At 46.0% G+C, this 19,389-nt stretch overlaps 1 protein-coding gene across 10 annotated transcripts in view; it reads left to right on the plus strand.

The window, feature by feature from the left end:
- ERI3 (ERI1 exoribonuclease family member 3) overlaps positions 1-19,389 on the plus strand; it is a 125,102-nt gene that overhangs the window by 16,265 nt on the left and 89,448 nt on the right. For all 10 annotated transcript variants that reach the window (XR_012381253.1, XM_025855984.2, XM_025855990.2 and 7 more), the window contains one exon: positions 16,399-16,515. Coding sequence is in view for 9 of the 10 variants with exons in the window: in XM_025855984.2 (XP_025711769.1) it covers positions 16,399-16,515 (117 nt within the window). In the remaining variant the exon portion in view is untranslated. The remainder of the gene's footprint in view (positions 1-16,398; positions 16,516-19,389) is intronic.

Below are 19,389 nucleotides of genomic sequence, written 5' to 3' on the forward strand. Positions count from 1 at the left end.
TTACATAGATTCTCCCAGGTTAGGAATCAAGGATCCATATCTTAACACACCATATTATTTCCCTTACTGATGTAGATTTCAATTACTGAGTAAGCCCTAGTGGGACATGAGTCTAAAATCCAACACGTCCCAATTGCATATGATTCATCCCTCTTCTGAACTCTCATAATCACTTGGCACCTCCTTTATGGCATTTTCTACATTCTGCTTTCTGGCACATGCCTACGTATGTTTATTTCTGAACTTTTCAGTTAGATTGTAAGCTCAGATAATTATGTAGCTCTGTTCTCTTGTCCTACAGAGGGTCCTATCAATGTTGCTGAAGGTAAAGCCTGATTCATGTCTCAATTTGGTCTGTCAGTATCACCTTCCATCTCTCTTTCAAGGGCATTGTTCTTTTTATTTATTTATTTATTGCAATGCTGAAGATATAATGCAATACGGTTTGTTTTTTTTTTTAAGATTTTATTTATTAGAGTGAGAGAGCACAAGCAGGGAGAGTGGCAGGCAGAGGGGGAAACAGGATCCCCGCTGAGCAGGGAGCCCAATGCGGGACTCGATCCCAGGCCCCTGGGATCATGACCTGAGCCGAAGGCAGATGCTTAACCATCTGAGCCACCCAGGTGCCCTGCAGTACAGATTTAAATCACTTGTATCACCAACTTCTCACCCAGACTTAGGCACCAAGGCCTTCCTGACCTAGGCTGAGGTAGGACTTCATGCCATTTACCAGGATCTAGGCCTGATTAAAGATTATCTCCAGAATCAATGAACCCTGATGATGTGATTCCAAGGGCACTTAAAGAATTGGCTGCCCTGGTTCATTATTAGAAAGCATTAGCTGTTGCTTTAGAGAACTCAGGAAGAAGCATTCGCTGTCTTGCTTATCTTTAAAAAGGGGAATACGAATGATCTTGGAAGTTATAGACCCGTTAGTTTACTGTGATTCCAGAGAAGATACTTGACCTGATCGTCAGATAATCAATCAGCAAACAGCTAGAAGAGCATAGGGTACTACTGAGTAATAACTTACATGGGTTTGTGAAGAAGAGCAAATCCTGTCAGATCAATCTAACTTCTTGCTGTGACATAGTGATGGATTTGAGTGGATCTGGGGTAAGTGATAAATGTAATGCATCTCTACTTCATTAAGCCTCCACAATGCTGTGATCAACAGGTAGGAAGGTGAGTTGGGGGCCAGGCAGCTCTGTTGGACTACCCATTGGATCACTCTCAGGAAAGGGATGGGTAGCTCAGGAGTGATTTGAGACTTGTTTGTGGCAACTTAAAGCCTCTCTCTCTTTAAAAACCAAACAAACGAAAAACTTCTCTAAAGTTTGCAAGTAGCAGGATCCTGATAGGATTCAGAGGAATTTTGGAAGATGGATTGGAGAAGTTATCAGTTCCACATAGGATAGCGTTCTTCCACTGAGGTTATCATGGGTCACGTTGTCATTAGGGCCTCTGTGCTGTGTAGGTCTTCTGGTCAGCAGGGACAGTGGAGAAATTGGAAAAACTCAGGATGAGAGGGGAAAAAAATCATTAGGGGCACAAAAATAGGACTTAGAAAGAAAGAAGAGAAATTGAATATCGTCTTTGTGACTTATTTCTTATTCAGACTAAATAAATTCATCATATGGGAGGTAGTTGTTCCAAAGAGTATACTAATAACTTGCTCTTCATTTTAATAAGGATAAAAAAAAGAAATGAATTTAAATGGAAACAGGAAAGATTGAGATTTGGGATGATAATGAACTTTTAGAAGAGACTGGAAAAGGACTAGAATATGGGCTGCTAGCTGAATCCAGCCCTCCCTAGTGCTCTCTCAGAATAGCTTAATGGCTGTCCACTTGACAGAGATGCTTTATGGGCAAGGTCTGTGTGCCTCCTGGGGATGAGCTTGGGACTGTGGATCAGCCTTCCTCCTCCCTGACTCCCAGTGGCTTTCAATACTCAAGGCCTCTACATAGGACATTTCCGATCCTTATGGGAGTGTGCCATTATCCCTCAGGGGTGAGGAGGCAGAAACAAGTTTGGGGCCAGGATCTATCTGGAGGCTTGGCATGGGGTTCATCTTTCTGATCTATATTTGGTCTTCAGAAGTCTCTGAGTCAGCTTATTGGGACTGTCCTTAAGAAATGGCACCATGAAAACTAACAGGTATAAGTTCTGTTGTACTCGGGTGAGTAACAATATTGGTAATAAACATGGTAAAACATCTGGTATTTTCCATTTGTCATCATTTTTGCTGTTTATTTTTGTACTTTGTTCAGCTAGGTGAAGCTGGAGTGGTCGGTTTACCAGTAATAGGCTTCACTTTTTTTTGCAGGTTTTTGCGCTCATTTTGATTTACATTTTGATTCAGATTAATCTCTATCATGTTAATATGATAGATATTGGCAGAATATGAGACTTTTACATTTGAAAACATTTTTCCACCTAAATGTTAATTTAGGTGGTTTAAATTGCTTTAGAGACTCTAAGTTTGAGGAATAGGATTCCTTTCTTGCTTTAGGAATTGTTTCCTGATAGGGAAGTAGGTTTTTATCTGGTTTAGGAGAATCCTGACTCCTTTCTCCTGGCTAGCAGGAGTTCATAGTTGTTCATTTTGGTGTGGATGTGCATCGAATAATGGTGGTTGTGACCCTCAGGCCCAGGGAGCAGCCTGAAAGCTTTGGTGGGATCTTTAACTGTTCATCTTTAACCTGGGGGCAAGTTCTCTTACCACCTCAGTGTTTAGAAAGGAACAAAGCAAATGTAAGTGAGGACAGTGAGGTATAGGCCACAGCACATGGGGAGAAGGAAATAACCTCAGCTCTCCGGATGGCCGGGGAAAGGGCAGCCCTGCTGTCCTTGTCTGGGGAGCGAAGTCCTGGCTGCTGCCTGCCCTCCCTCCCTGGGTTTCCTCTGGCCAGCCATCAGCTCCTGAGCATGGTCTTTTCCTCACTGCTGTGCCACAGCCCTGCGACTGTTTTCCTTCTCATCTGTATTCCAAGTGCCCATAACTTTGGAGAAAAATGACCTTTGGGGTTGAGGTTTTCTAGTGTTTGGTCTTTGTCCACAGGGGCTTTTCTTTTCTTTTCTTTTCCTTTCTTTTCTTTTCTTTCTTTCTTTCTAGGAAACCTTGAAGAAACTCCATCTGCATTTTGAGTTAGAACTATGAGTAAAGGAGTTTCTCTTTTATAGAAAATTGTCCAGATGCTGCGTTATTTTGGGAGGGTAGGGTGGAGGAAGGTTAATGGTGACAGGAGAAGGAATAACATAAAAGAGAGGCATTTGAGAGGCATACTCAGTATGACTTAGAACTGGTACATCGTTATTAGTCTTTTGTGAGAGAGACATTTTGGGAAACTTTACAGAAATTGTTAAGATCCCTACAAATCAAACTATATTGATTCCCTTCTCCATTCAAGGCTGAAAGGCAGGCTCCCCCTACCCTTTCTCCCCTGCCCCCAGCCAATATGCACACACACATGCTGCTCTTCCTATGTATCCACCTTTCCTTCTCCCTGCTCTTGGTTTCTACACCCTCCAAGTGGACAGAAAGGCAGTTCCCTAGAGAAAGAACCCACCCTTCCTGCCCCATTCACTTGTCCCAATCACAGCTCCTTCAAGTAGGAGGGGCCCAGCCAGGCTTTCTATTGCGAGGGCCCAGTTGTTGGGTTGCGGGTCATCTGCCTGTGTCCCCAGTCAGCCTGCACTTTTTTCTCTACAGACAGGCGAAGGAGCTGATGCTATTCTTCTAAACTGGGAAATGAAATGCAAAACCGACGTTAATGTAACATTATGGTTGAGATTAAATGCACCAAAATCAGGAAATTCAAAGTTATGCTTCCCACAGCAACTATAATTCAGCCTCATCTGGCGTGTGTAGTATTTTGTGTTAGTGCGGATGGTGTTATATGTTAAGACATTAAAGTTAACACCATAAGCAGAGCACAAAATGCTTGAGGGGGCTGAGTTATGATGACTGTGTGAGCTGTAAGTGTTCTTGCACAGGCTCCCGACTCCTGGTATAATTTTCCCCTTGCCCATCAGACCAATTATTGCCTTTCTTTTTAGTTATATTTCTGCTTTAACACATCTCTTCTTCCAGGGTCACCATAAATGAATTCCGCTATTGGTGGTCACTGATGGTGGTGGGACTGGGACAGCCCACTAGGCGCTTTTGTCCTTTTTGTTGCTGCTTCCATAAAAGTGGTGCTTCCCCTCCACCTCCAGAAGCCCCCTCCTTCACAGACTGCTGTTTCCTGGTGGTCCCTCATCCGGATCCCCACCCCCACCCCCGCCATCCCTTCCCTCCAACTGTCACTGGGGCTCCTCACAACTGCTCCCTGAATGAGAACAAGCGTTTGCTGTGTCCGGGTCTTGGCCTTGTTGTAACTTCACGTGAAAGCCGAAGGGCCCTTCTTTATTTGGAGCAGACATAGCAATGTGGAAGTAAAATATACATCCCGGGAGCGCAGCACCGATGCATGGTGGTGCTGCCTTATGTGTTTGGCATAGCAGAGGCGTAGATCGAAGTGGGTTTATTTGCTCTCTTCTGACTGCTTCTCTATCTTCCCCAGGGTTTATACCTTTAAGCTGCTGTGGTGTGTAGTTAGGGCTGTGGAGTTGCCTGGGGGTGGGACCAGGAACTTTCCTTGGGGAGCACTGGGTCATTGGTAACAAAATCACCACATAATTGAGTACAAATCAGGAAACCTCCCCCTAGCCTCTTATTATCCTGGTGGCCTCCCCAGGGCTGAGACAGCTGTTGGAATGCAGATTTTGTTAGACACTGGGCTAAGGTTGGTGGTGGGGAAGAGCTGTAAAGAATAGGGCCATTGATAAATGATGAATGAAATCAGGGACTGTAAACGAACAGTGACAGTGAGCTGCCTTTTAAAGTTTTTGTTGGATACGACAAAACCAACCAAGTAAGCAAAGGAATGGGGAGGACCTTATTGTAACCACCTTAGAGGCAATGAAAAGGCCTCATTCTACTCTTTGGATAGCAACTTCAAGCTCTGTGTTAGATCCCGGGGACATAGAAACAAGTGAGAAATGGTCCCTACCCTCAAAGAGCTCATAGTCGAGGAGGGTAGACCTACATGTAATCACTGTTAAGCATTTGATTATATCATGTAGGTCAGTACTTGGTGCAGTGGGAGCTCAAAGGAGGGGAATGATCAACCCTGCTCATGGTGTGGAGGAGGGGTTGCATAGGCTTGATGTTAGAGAAATTTAGGAGATCCAAGAGAGCCAGGTCAGCCTATGGCCTCTCAGAATTGTTGTAGCAGGAATGAAAGAAGGTGCTCACAGAGTAAGCCAGGATGAATTGACCTAAGGCTGAAAAACTGACCTGGATTGCAGGGTTGTTTGTGGGAGTGTTGAAAATGAGGAAGAGAGAGAATGAAGACTTTGAACTGACAAATATTTCACTGTTTGTTTAGTAGGATTATTTCTATTGGTTGTATGGTATTTCTCACATTCAAGCCAGAAGATGTTTGTTGGTTTTTTTTTTTAAGATTTTAATTTTTTTTGAGAGCGTGCCCTCATGAGCAGCACGGAGGGCGGGGAGGAGCAGAGGGAGACTCCCTGCTGAGCAGGGTGCCTGATGTGGGTCTCAATCCTAAGACCCTGAGACCACGACCTGAGCCAAAGGCAGACGCTTAACAGACTGAACTACCCAGGAGCCCTGCAAGCTAGAAGATCTTAGTGGGATCTGTGAGAGTATGAAGGCTAGGAGAGATTTGAGAGAATTTTAGCCAATAAAGTGTGGGCAAAAATGTAAGGGTCAACAAAAAAAATATGTGAGCTGAGGCCCTGAGGCATTGCCGGGGAGGGCTAATTGGATACCCCAGATGCTATTAAGGGCAGCACGGGGTTGGGCTGCTAGGCCTTCAGGGAGAAGGAAGGGCTGGAGAATGACACAGCACCTCCCTGTGACCCTCTAAAAGTACTGGCAGTTTGGATCTGGATCTGTGAGACATCCTTTGGGAAGACCTACCTTCCATAGACTGGGGAGGTTTAGATCCATCAAACAGATAAGCAACTGGCTCCCTAACGTCGAGAGATGCAATGGAAGGATTAAGGAAGAGGCAGGTGGGCCTGGGTAACAACAGAAAATGTGCTAGAGCAGAGGTGACTAGAGGGCTTCGAGATGGGGGGTGAGCTCTCTCTCTGAGCAGCAGCAACAGGTGCACAGCCATAGAAGGAAAACGGGGAATTTGGGGTGGGGTAGTGAGGAAGTGAAATCCAAAGGAGTGTTTAGGGTAGGTCCATAGGCTTCACTTCTCCTTGCCTCCATCCTATCTTGTTTTTCTTCTCTCCAATATTGATTACATTCCTTACCTTGTAGACTGAGCTCAGTTGTTTGACATGAGGAAACTGATATTAGGAGATGCTTTCTCCATCTCTTTGTCTTGTTGGGGAAAAGGGTCCTGCATCATTTTGATTAAGATGCTATTGGGGTGATTATTTTTTATTCTCTTATCCTGGGTGTTCACAATACTTAAAAAAAAAAAAACAACCCACAGCTATACATTTATGTGATGAGTTTTGAGCTCTCGCTGTGAAAATTGAGTCATAGCCTAAAAGCCTGAAACAAGAGTGTTCCCAGATTGACACTAGCCCCCCAGGCTGGCAGGTCTGCAGCAGAGGGTGAGCAGGCTGGGACAGGCAGAGAAGGGTTTGTACCTTCTAGAGTGCTGTCATGGGCAAAGCCCTGTTTGGTGCTGAGATATCAGAAAGGAGGTAAGTGGACTCTGGAGAGAGAGACAAACATCAGCAAAGCTTTTAATCTGATGTTCAGGTACCTTGGAATTGGCTGCTGTTTTGGTCCTATCCCTGTCTGTAGTGGCCAGTGGGCGATCTTGGTCTGTGGGCAGGAAAACACATCTGTTATGTGATCAGTCCACTTCTGTTCCAGTGCTGTGGTCAGTGTCTAGTTCTAGGGAGGCCCTTCTAGCCAGGGGTTGGCCTGAAGGGTAAATGCTGGCAGAAGCTCTTATTTGGAGATACTGATGTTGCTGAAAGGAAAGGAGTGTAGAGTCCAAGGTGAGGCTGGGGGCAAAGTTGGTGAGCCAGAAGAGAAAATGTGAAGGTGTTATTGAATGGAATAGAAGAAACAGAAAGAGATGTTGCAAGCCAGAATTCATGGGAATGGTGGGGAAGATGTTCCAAGGGGTTAAAAATGGACATGGGGAACCTAATTAGGAGGCATTATTTGGAAGAGTTGTTAGTGGGTTGGACTAAGGTAGTGATGATGGGTATGGAGAGAGGAAGTTATGTGTTGTAGCTTTTAGATGTGCTGGGAAAGAAGTGAGCTTGAGAACCAAGTAGCTGGTAGTTCCTTTGGATACTGGTGGGCCCCTAGGAGTCAGCGGTGCTAAGAGATTTGGCAGGGGGTAAAGGTGGAACCTATGGTTGTTGTAAATGGGGTGCTCCAAACTGAAGAGTCATTATCAGGGAGAACCAACAAGGTGAGTTCCTTAGTGGTGTTGTAAGTAGGATCTTTTTGATGAACCGTTTGGCCATTGGCCTAGGGGAGGTAGGTAGTGATGATTAGGTAGATAGGATGATAACTGGAAAGAAAGCTTGGAATCTTGCTCTCCAAAAGTGTGATAGCAACTAAGAGCCCTGGCTTGAGATTGTGATGTTTGAAAATGGAGTTCCAGGGGGTCTGTCTGCATTGTTCACGGGTTGGTTTTTTTTCTGTCCCTACTGCTAGCAGCATTTGAATGAAAGGCCAACTGGTGGACTGAAAGGGATTGGTGGTTGGGAACAGAGGAGGTAGGCACTGAAGAATGGAATATGAAACATGCCATTTTGATAAGGTCTACTTTCACTAGAAAGGTAAGTGACTAGAGAAACAAGGCCAGGGGTAGGCCTTAAAAGGAAGTTAATGGTGATGGTGTAGAATGTGGCGGCTGGTTGATGTTGGTGAGGAATCCCCAGTTTGGTGCCTCAGGATATTTGCAGGAATTGCCAGGATCCTGTTCCAGATCTGTGGCCACAGGTCTTTCTCAAGAAGTCTTCATTGGAGAAGTATCCAGAACTGCTTTTTGATTCAGTTAGACAGAAGGAAGGTGTTTTTCTGGAGAGGATAGTATGAGTGCTCTGTGGGTAGCTGATGCCCTGATCCTGACAGTATTCTTCGAGGGAGCACGCATTGTCATGAAAGAAGATCTCTTGTTGGCTCCCTAGCAGAGAGTTACCGGCTTGCTCATTAAAGCTCTGGGATGTGACATGCCAGTTTTTCTACCCTGATTGTGGCAGCAAGGAGAATGAAATATCTGATGGCAAGAGCCAGGAGTGGTTGGCAGATCTAAAGGTCTTGTCCCAGGTGCTTGAAAGTGGGCCAGGTAAGGGTTTATTCTGAGAAAGGGACTAAGACCTGTGGCTCATATTCTCACTTGGTCAGTATATCTGTGATAAGGAGGTACTCTCATAGATGTTCTAGACTACATCTGTGTTTTTCAAAGTGTGGTCCAAGAACCAGCAGCATCCTCATCATGTAGGAGCCTGTTAGAAATGCAGAATATCAGGCCCTACTCCAGCGCTAAATAGAATCTGTAATTTGACAAGATCTTTGGGTAATTTGAAGTCTGAGAGACACTGCTGTAGTCTAGACCAATGGTCCTTAAACTTTAGCAATCAGAATTGTGATCAGAATCACGTGGAGAGCTGGTTAAAACACAGATTACTGGCCCCAACCTCAGGGTTTCTGATCCAGAGTTTGGGGTGGAGGCTAGGAATTTGCATTTCTGATAAATTCCCAAGTGATGGGATGCTGCCTGTGAGGAAACATGCTTTGAGACCCACTGACCTCCCTAGCTTTTTCGTCTATAAAATAGGGCAATGATTCCTGCCTGCCTTACAGAGATGTAAGATCAAATGAGCCAATGTGTGAGAAAAGTGTTCAGCGCATTGTAGGCAGGATGTCAGTTTGTGTATTGCTTGCTCCATGGTCAGTGATTTTAAAAATCTACTGTCATGCCAGCACAACCGTTTACCTGTCCTGGCTTCTGGCTGGCAGCTTTGTACAAAGAACAGGGAATCTATGAAGCACCCATGGAGATAAGTCTTCTATGAAGAGACCAGCAGCCCCTTTAGGAGCAGGGTCTCCTGAAGCCCAGCCAGTTTCTCTGGTCTCCTACCCAAGTTACCTGACCAGAACCTCTGTCTGCCTGAGTGGGCTTGGGCCTCTCCTGATCACCTGTTACCCCCAAATAGTAGATCTTTAGTGCAGTATTTACACTCATTGGAAAAATGGTCTTTGACTAACCAAGCCTCTGATTCATCTTGTGATCCTGAGCGCATTACATGACTTTTCCTCACCTTACTGGTTGATTAAACGAACAGTCATTGGCTGCATGTGCCCAAGTCCCAGAATGTGCACTCTGGACCTCCAGGGTGAGGAAAACTGAGGGAGAGGCTATTCTGATGAGAAGCAATATAGCATAATGGTTCAGAGCATAGACTCCAGAACTGGACTCTGGATTTGAGCCCTCTCCACCACCTACTAACAGTATGACTTGCCTTGGGCAAGTTGTTTATACTCTATGCCTCAATTGCCCTGTTGGCAAAAAGGGGTTTTATAAAGCGCCGGTCTCATAGGACTGTTGGGAGGATAAAATATAAGTGCTTAGAACAGTGCCTGACATACAATAGCTGTAGGAGTTAGCTCTTACTAGTAGTATTCTTAATCATGGCATCATTGCAAGGTATTGGGATATAGCAGATGGCTGGGAAGCAGGCCCTCCTTCAGGAAGCTTAGAGAAAGCCTTTAGGCCCTCTATCAGCGTAGTGGGTAGAGCTGAGGCACCACCCAGAGAGATTTTTTTCCTCTACTGGAATGGTAATTTGGACCCAGAACCCTTCTATTTCCATGCCCTCCCTTAGTCCTGCCTCTGGGGGGCCTCTCCTGCACACAACCCTGAGATTTGCTTAAATTAATTTTATGACCAATATCTATACAGGTAGCTACAAAGGAATCATTTGGTTGTTTGCTGCCCTGGAGGGTCAGCTTCACAGAGGCCACTAATATCTGCAGTTACTTACAATTGAACATGTAAAAATGCTTGAACTGAGGCGGATCCAGAGTCACGTGAAGGTAGACACAGGCATGCACACTCTCCTGGGTGAGGATGCAGTTTTGAAAACTTTTGGTCTCCTTCATTTATTGGTATTATGGTTTTGTTTTTTAAATTCAGATTTCAGTAAAAGTAAATTATAAAGCATTCTGTACACCACCCTCCACCCCCCCCAATAAAGAATAGCAGTGTCTATTTCAGCCTCTTTTCTACATTTTAATTGCTTTGGGGTCTATGGGGATAGTGAAAAGGGACATGTAGGTGAAAAATCAGCCTTTTAAAGCTCCAATTTTTTACCCTTCCTTGTCCTGAAACTTTGAGCATCAGCTCTCATCTGTCAAAGTGTAAATCAGCAATTAAAACCCAAACAGCCAAATGCCAAAGATGACCCGAAGCACAAAGCAACTGACAAACAAGTCTGGACAAATCGACGGGTAATTTATAAGCTTTGCCCTAAAATCTAATTATTTGGCAATTCGAATTTGCAGCCAGCCAGGGCTCGGCAATAAATTTAACCCGCCATAAATTATTTAGGAGCAGGCTGTGGTGTAAATCAAAACCACGAGTGTTTGTTTAAGAAATAAGCTCCTTGTGCATAAAATGTCTTTTTTTCCCCCCCAAGGGAGAAACTGTTAAGCAAACCGTGCCCTGTTCGTTGCCCAGTGCAGCCCTCACTTTCCCCTCTCAACTTCCCCTCTTCCCTGTAGCCAGGAGGCTCCTTGATCCCTTGAGGAAGGGCCTGCCTTTGCATGTGACTTGTAGCCAAAAACCAAGTATTTGCATAAAACTCATGTTTTATAAAAGCCATGTACTGCTTTTTCTACCTTGTGGTGTGATATCGCTTTTGGATTTACCAAACCTTTCTGTGCAGCGGTGTTGCACATTTTGGAATTTCCTTCATAGGATGGAGGGAAGGGATAGATTAGTTGTTGCCATCTGTAAATTGAAGAAATGCCGGTTCCTAGGTTGAGAGGAGGAAGTCGTGAAAAATTTTTTGCTGATTCCCTTATTTCAGACGGGACCATAGAACCATCAGCTCAGGCAAAGGAGAATCTGTGCTTTGGAGAAAAAGTCTATAAGAACGCTATTAAACCTTCTGTCCCATTGTCAAGAAATTCCAGCAGTCTAACCTAAGTCCCTTCTTAAAAATCCTTTTGTTGTTGTTCTGTCTTCAAATATATAATCTTATCACTGAAGACACTTTAGTTGAAGGGAGTTTGAATACCCTGAAAGCAACCTACACATTTATTTCTTGTAATCTACTGATTGTAGTTGTGAAATTTCACTTGAGATTCTATTGCACTTTTGTCCTCAGTTAATCAAGATAATCTCTAGTGTTCCTCGTTGAGCAAAAACAGCTATGTCTAAAACCTTTGCTCCAACTTATACCTCTGCTCACTTAAAAAGGTAAAAGAATATTTACTTGGTGCTTCCTTTTTATCTGTCTTCCCTCCCCTTAAAAAAACAAAGGTTTGCTGCTGACATTTTATTGAGGGAGACACGGGAGATTTGGAACCCTGGATACTTTGAACAATCCAAGTTCTGAGGCTTTTGTCCTGAGTTGTCAAATTGTGGCTAGTTCCTATCCACCATCAGCAGACCAACTTTTGGAGACTATTATGCTCTATCCTTGGACAACCTAGTGGTGCAGGTAGCTTGTGGACAGGTAGGTTGACCAGCTGTCCCAGCTTTAGCTCTGAAAGTTCTACGTTCCAGGAAACCCTTGGTCTGGACAGACAAAAAACTGGGATGTTGGTGGTTTGCAGCAGTTGGGGGAGGACGAGAAAGCACTTCAGCATGAGAGACAGAAAGTGCTTTGGGGTGTTCTATGTCTGGGTTTGAATCCTGGCTCCACCACCATCTTTACCCTGTTTGTCACCTTCATCTCCCTGACCTGTGGAGAGCTCTGTAAAAACAGAGATGTTTCTCTTAGAGCCATGTGCTTGGCTTCTACCTTGCCCTTTATTGGCCCCCTCAGATGTTACTCACCAGAAGCGCAGAGAGCGCAGTCTACATGCGAGGACAGAGCTGGGTGCTGGAGATGCAAACCTAAGGCTCCCACCATCCCCGAGCTCAGGGCAAAGCACCATCTGTGTCACTGCAGCTGCAGTGGAGCCTGTGCGGCAATGGTCCTCCAGGACTTTCTGCCCGGGTAGGCTGCATTCAGTGCTCTTGTAACTCGAGAGCAGTCTCTCTTCCTAGGAGACAGCAGACCGAGCTTCCTAAAGACAGCCTGTCAGTCTGGAAGAATCAGCTCTTGACCCGTCATATTTTGAAAGCTGTTCTCTTTAAGTCTCTTTTCCCCATTTGGAGTCCCAGCTTTGCCCCTCACAAGGAGTGTAACCTTGAGCAAGTGACCGCTTCTTTTAGGGCCTTAGTTTATCTGTAAAATAAGGATCATAGCAATTCCCACCTCCTGAGTTGTTAGGAGGCTTCAATGAGGTCGTTCCTGTTACGCATCTAGCAGACAGTCTGCCACGTAGTAAACAACAAATGGAAGGAATGAAATGATTCCATTTTCCATGTGTCCCCAAGGGTGTCAGGGCCAGCTCCTCTCTACCCTTTGTCCAGACTCAGACAGAGGAGCCACATCTCATTGTATTTGTCTCTGCCTCCACACCCAGTCCCTGCCTGGTAAATAGTAGGTGCTTCATAGTGTTGGTTTATGAGCTGCTGCTGCTGCTGCTGCTATGACCTATCTTCCAGGATTAATAAGGGTAAGATAAGAAAATGTATTTGCAAGCACACTATAAGTTGAAAGTCCTAACACTCAGTATGTCCCTCCGCTAAGAATTTATCGTAGTGCATTGTTCATTATTTGTTCAGTATCTTCTCTGCTCACTAGTCTGTGCACTTCCTTAAAGCAGAGGCTACATCTTTCTAAATCCCACTCTAACACTGGTACAGTGCCCTGCACCCAGTAGATGCTGCTCAGGTAGTTTAATTGAATGTGAATGACATACAGATGTAAGGAATTGGGAAACTGTTCTTAGGGCAGGAAGAGAGGGCTGGTGAACACACACTGGTTCTTCTTTCATTCCTGGTGCTACCTCTGCACAAGCAGACACTCAACTACTGCTAAAAACTTCCCTCTTCCCAGGGGAATGAGGAGATTGAGGGAGGGAAAAGGAGGAGAGGCAGGAATAACAGTTTCATTATCGGAGTGACTGCCCTCAGAAGCTAGCACGTAGGCACATCCTCCTGAGCTCCTGGGTTGGAATTAATGTGATCAACCTGTAACTTTGGTGTTACCATTGCGATCCTTATGAGCCGAAAACTGTTGAAGTGTTTGGCCTGCTCCAGGTGCACTGGCTGCAGAGTCATGCCCCCTTGGTAGAGATTAGGGTTCCTCTCCCATGAATGGGCTGTTGGGGCCAGGATTTTGAGGTTCTGGTCTTGATTGGGTAATATGGGAAGGTAAGAAGTACCTAAGTGAAATCCTTTGTGCTCTGACTCCCCAGAGGGTCTTCCATCAGAAGCTCCTCTTTTGCATCCTCATTGGCTTAAATGAGTTTGCCAGTGTGCAAGGTCGTTGTTACAACAGCTGCTGATGGTGCTGAGAAGGGGCCCATGCAAAGTCATGTTCTAAGATTGGCTATTGAAAGTCCCTCTTGTTGGTCTTGGGGAGAAGGCCTGGCTGACGGGCCAGTGACTCTGGAGAGGTATGTTTATGATAGGTCCAATCCACTATGTCCCTGGCCCCCAGGCCTCCTGGGGATCTCCTCCCCGTCTTTTTGCTTAGAGCTGAAGCTAGCTTATTCTTCCTCTCTGGGAGGGTGCTACTGAGTGTGAGCAGAGGTTGGCTCCATTTCCCTAGGGGTGAGGAAGCCAGCAGCAGGAGAGCTTGAAGAGCAAGCTGCAGTGGGGAAACCCAAAGGCCAAGTTTTCAGAGAATCTACTGGGGATGCCGACTTGGTGCTGGTCAGAACAGGAGCTGAAGCGCTTACTATTTTATAATAAATACTAATGAAATTCTAGATCTATAATAACATTTCAGATATCTAAAACAAACCATGTGCTTGTAAAAAAGTGGAAAGAGATCAACTTTAAGCCATAAATTCTTGGTAATAGAGGGCTTTTTTTCTATTTATGTTTGATAGATATTTTTGTTTCCAGAGGAATGTCAACTCCTAATTTCATAATGTATCATAGGCTTAAGAAAATTGAATTTAATAAAAGCCAGAGATGAATGGCATCCTTAAAGGTCCCAACACTTGTCTTTATTAGCAGGACAAACTGCAGGTCTCCAAACACTGCTTCTCTCCAAATGAAAGTTTAAATGAAAAGTACAGTTGTGTCACAGGTTAAATTTCATTGTGGGCCCAGCTAACATTGTTAGTGAGGAACTGGCTGTATTTGTTTCTTTAGACACCAGGGCAGCCAAACTAACCAGGCTGTGGAGCTCCCACTGGGAAAGTGCTGCTTCTCCATAGTTGGAGAAGCAGGATACATCAGAAATTCAGGTATCCGATGAGCCCCACTTCAGAGTTAGTGTTTGGAAATCTTGGACATCTGTTTTTTTCAGGGGGACCGATAATGTATTTTGTGTGTATGTGTGCCTCCATTTTATTTTTCAGCACAAAACTGTCCTCTACCAGGTCTGCAAAGGAGTGCTTTGTGAGGAGTGAGAGAGGCCCAGGGATTTGGGGGATAAGTCCCCCCATCTCTTCAAGTTGGGAGGAAAGGTGTCACCTAATTTAAGCAAAGCTGGGACCTCCTTGCCCCGGCCCCTCTGCCTCAGCCTTGTTGCCCTTCCTATCTCAGGGGGCTCCTGTCAGTGTCCCCATTTTGGGGGATCAGCTGGGGAGACCAGGCAAGCAGAACCTTTGGATTTTTCGGTCATGAAATCTGACTGCCTTGATTTGGTCTTCAGTCCTGCTGTAATGTGTTGGATAAAAATAGATGCTTTAAAAACAAGCCCGATAGTCACAGCTGTGTTTGAGGGAGAGGCTACCTGGCTGCCCTGGGACATTGAGGAGATTGGCCATTTGTTCTCTCTTCCCACTCGTCCATGTCCTGCTCGCGGTCAGGTATCAACAGCTTCCGTGCTGCTCCTCCACGTTGTCCCTGGAGAGAACCAGTTTGCCTTGATTTTAGTGATACTAGAAAGGTCCCCTCCAGAACCGGGGACCTGGAGTAGGGATGCTGCTGGAGCTGACTACTGGGGCCACGGAGTGGGCCAAGCCCCCCTTCGCTCTCTGCAGTGGAGGCCTTTTCCACATGCTAATTTTACTCGGAGGATTTTGCTTTTATTTATTTTTTTTATTATTTCCTATTTGTCTCTTCCAGATGTTTTCAGGGCAGTTTTTTTTTTGTGTTGTAAACTAATTCCATTCATGTTTTAAAAATTTATGAAAGCGCTAATAAAAATGTCAAAGTGGTAAAAATGTTAGCTTTTCCTCTGCTTTGATTAAATTTTGCAAACTGTTTTTGAATATTAAAAAGCAATAATTTTTTTTATTCTCTCTCCTTGCTTTCCCTTTTCTCTCTGATGCGTGTGTGCTCTCCTGCCCTCTCCCCCCTCTGGTGCATTCCTCCCTTCCCAGGAGCGATGTAGGAGGCGCGCTGCACAGCCAGCGTTCTGCAAGCCTGTTTGCACACCAGGACCTTGGTGCTGTGCATCTCTATTAAATAACGGAGACAAATTAATCTTAGAGACACCAAACAAATTGTCACTCCTCCTCCTTCTCTTCCATTACGTTCCAGTGGACTGGGAAGGGCTGGCTAAGTGATTGGGGGGGAGAGGGTGGGGGAGGGTGTACTGCCTGAAAGAAAGGTGGGAGGCACCAGGTCCTATTACTCTTACTCAGTTTTCTTTTTCTCTTTATATCCCCTTTGGCTTTATTTATTATTTATCTTTTTTTTTTTTTTTAAGAACGAATGAAGAAACTCATCGGTTCTGCTTAAGCTTCAAATGCAGAAGGCTGTGATTGGTCTTATGGCTGGTTGTCTAGGTGACTGGAGATCCAGGCCCATCCAGGGCAGAGGCCTGGGCAAGGGGACAGGGTGGGGCTACTCTTATGGGCTCCAGTGAACAGGCCTCTGGCAGAGAAGCAGTTGGGGAAACTGGGGCAGCTTGTACTACTGTCTTCTTTCCCCTTTCCAGTGGGGGTGGGGTGTGTGTCTAGTCCCTGCCACCTGTAAGGGTAGTAACAGTGGGAAGGTTAGGATTGGAACTGAGCTGGCACCATCTCACTCAGTCTTGGGTCTGGCCTGGCAAGAGCTAATGAATCCAAAACAGTCCCTCATTCTTGACTCTTTCTTGTAATGTTTGGTTAAAAAAATGTATTCTTCTTTTTCTGTGTCTTTGCCATTCCAGGAAATCATCGAGTTCCCCATCCTGAAGCTAAATGGTCGGACCATGGAGATTGAGTCTACCTTTCACATGTATGTCCAGCCCGTAGTCCATCCACAGCTTACTCCCTTCTGTACAGAGGTAAGGGCCCTGGAGCAGGGCAGCACGGGTTGCTGGGACAGGAGCTTTTGGGTCACTGGTGCACTATCCATGCTGCTTTAGGGGCAGCTGGAGCCTTGTTAGTGGGTAAGGCAGGTGCACATTGGACCCAGCCAGCAGTTGGCTTTTTACAAAGTCTGCCACTCCGCTTGCACCGCTGTGGTCACTGGGGACCCAAGGAGAAGTGGCACCATCTGTCCCGGCTTCCCCAACCTTTTCTCTCCCTTATCATCCCTACCCGTCCTGGTGACCAGGCACTTGGAGTGCTGCACCACTCCAGGGTGGTAGTGCCGCACCACTCCAGGGTGGTACTGCCGGGGTTCAGCTACTTTTCAGTTCCATTTCCCTTGGCACCTCTTGACAAGAGGTAAAGATTTCAGCTTCTTGGAAGGAGAGGTTATGTTCAGACTTTCTTAGCCTCTGGTGATGTTTTTCTGTCCTTGAGCAAAGAGGCCCTGCGTGAAGCATTGGTTGAGTTTGTGGGAAGCAGGACCCTGTCATTGAGGAATGAGAAGAGCAGTCCAAGTGGGATATGAGGCTGAAATGTCTTTGTCCTTATCCCGTGCCAGTGTTGTACTCGGTCACCTTGCCAGCAGGTTAGTATTGGCCCCATTTTGCAGATTGTGAAATTGGGCTGAGATCTTGATGCTTGCTAGAGGCTCAGAAGAACTAGTAGCAGAGAGGAGGTGCCCCTGAAGAGTTCTTACTCCCGAGACCTTCTGTGACTGCTTTCCCCTGTGATGTGTCGTGTTATGCTCTCTGTGGTAGCCAGGGGCTGTGGTGGAATCACGGGCCAAGTATGTGTGGTAGCAGAAGTAATGGGAAAACATGAGTGTTTCTGGAATCTTCTTAAGAATTTGGGGCTGGGGTACATTCGAGATATTGTGCTTTTGTTTAGCGATCTACATTCTTCATATGAGTGAAACATGAGGAAGGAAGTTCTTGAGTGATCCCCCAAACCATTGTCTTGGTGTGGGGAATGCTGGGAAAGGGCCTGCCTGCCACTGGTGGGAGGGCCCCATGGGCTCTGAGGCTGACTTAGCCCAGATATGAAGTTTCAGGGGTCGCTGGGCTTGATGCCAGTGTTTCCTGCCCAACCCAGGTAGGCCTTTGATGCAGGCATCCATCTGCCAAAGCGTGTAGTCTCTCAGCCCCTTTGTTCTTCCCACTAATGATGTTGAGATTCTTGCTCCCTCTGGGATCTATGTTTTTTCCCCCTTGCCCCTGGAAATTACCTATACCACCAGGGGGCGCTAATCTGTTCTTTTTGCCCTTTTTGAAAAAAAATCCCCTTCCTTATGGAAAGGGAAGATTTTCCTTAAGCCAGCTAGTTACCTGAGCCTCCACTGGCCTGAAAATGCAGTATCCTCTCGTCCTTCTCTTCTTCCTCTCTGTGTGCAGATTCTCCCCTGGGAGCTCCAGCTGCAGCTAGGCTGCCTGGTGCAGCTGGGCAGACCCAAATTTGGGAAAGGTTACTAGTTCTTTAGGCATGGAACAGTGCTGTTGGAGCTCAGCCCTGGGCAGGAGTGGGTTCTTGAGAGTATTGGGAAGAGAGATCTTTTTGAGATCAGGGCTGCTGCTGTTTCTTTTTGGGGATAAGGGAGGAGGGATTGTGAGACTACGATGAGAGCTATTTTTCCTTTTTTAGAAAGTTTCACCCCTGGACACACATACATAATTTGGAGGGCAGGAGGCACGGTGGGGTTGGGACCCTTGTCCAGAAGCCTTATCTGAAAGTGAAGATGTGACTGAGCTGTGGCACCGAGGGTGCCATTTCGCCTCAGGCTTCCAGAGCCTCCAACTCTCCCTGACCTGGTCCTGGCCATTTTATCCAGCCTCACATCTCCCTGCTTCATGCCCCCTCACTTCCCTCACCTAAGGTCGCTCCCTCACAGTCTGCCTGTGCACACGAAGCTCCTGCCTGTATGCGGCTCCCACTCTCCTCCCCTGCCCCTACTTGTCCCTCTAGGACTTTTCTCAGGGTCACCTTCTCTGGGGAGCCTTCCCCAAGCCCATGGCTGGTCCCACCACCCAAAGCGCTGATCAGATGCTTTGTACTTTATTTACTTATGTGTCTCACTAGACCGTGAGTGAGTTCCTTGAGGGCAGAACCTGGATCTGATCCATCTCTGGCCCATCATTAGGGTCTGGTGCCAAGTAAACACTTAACATGTGTTCCTTAAATGAATGAATATTGTCAAAGAGTAGTCAACCACACCTTGCTGCCCGCCGCCCCGCTGCTGCCCCGAAGTAACTGTCCTGCTAACTCGTTCTTTCGAGTAAGTTATGTCTTCTTTGGAAGACCTCAGATCATCTAAATATTGCTCTGTTTCCATACCAGATGGAGTTGTAATATAGAGAGAGGCATGGACGTGGGATGGGGGCCATCATTGTGGGACCTTGTCCAGTGTGGCAGTGGCTGCCTTTGGGGTAGAGATAGAGATCATCACAGTCAGAGAGAATCTTTCCTTAGTAGGTATGAGGAACAACCCAGCACCTCTGGATTGTGCCTGAGCATCTCCTCTAGTAGGATTTTCTCTTGTGCACAAGAAGTTCTTAAGAACCCTGGCCTGTGATGTGTGCACACATCATGACACATGAGTACACATCTGAGTACATGCTTTTGGAGGGGAGAAACAGGCTCAGTGCTGGGCAGCAAGAAGAGGGATGCTGCCTTGAGTGGGTCTGTAGCTCACATATAGACACTCTTAACTGCTCTGTGTAATGGACATGTTAGTAGCCTTCTTGAGGTCCTTTCTTCGTTCCAGGTGATAGTCTGCCTGGAGACTTGTTTCTGACAGAGATGGGATGGGATAAGTTTCATTCCTTCCCAAGCCCTTTCCCTACCACCTCTAG

This window comes from Callorhinus ursinus, unplaced genomic scaffold (assembly GCF_003265705.2).
Source record: "Callorhinus ursinus isolate GAN/ISIS: 27379988/994484 unplaced genomic scaffold, GSC_fseal_2.0 scaffold18, whole genome shotgun sequence".
Taxonomy (NCBI): Eukaryota; Metazoa; Chordata; class Mammalia; order Carnivora; family Otariidae; genus Callorhinus; species Callorhinus ursinus.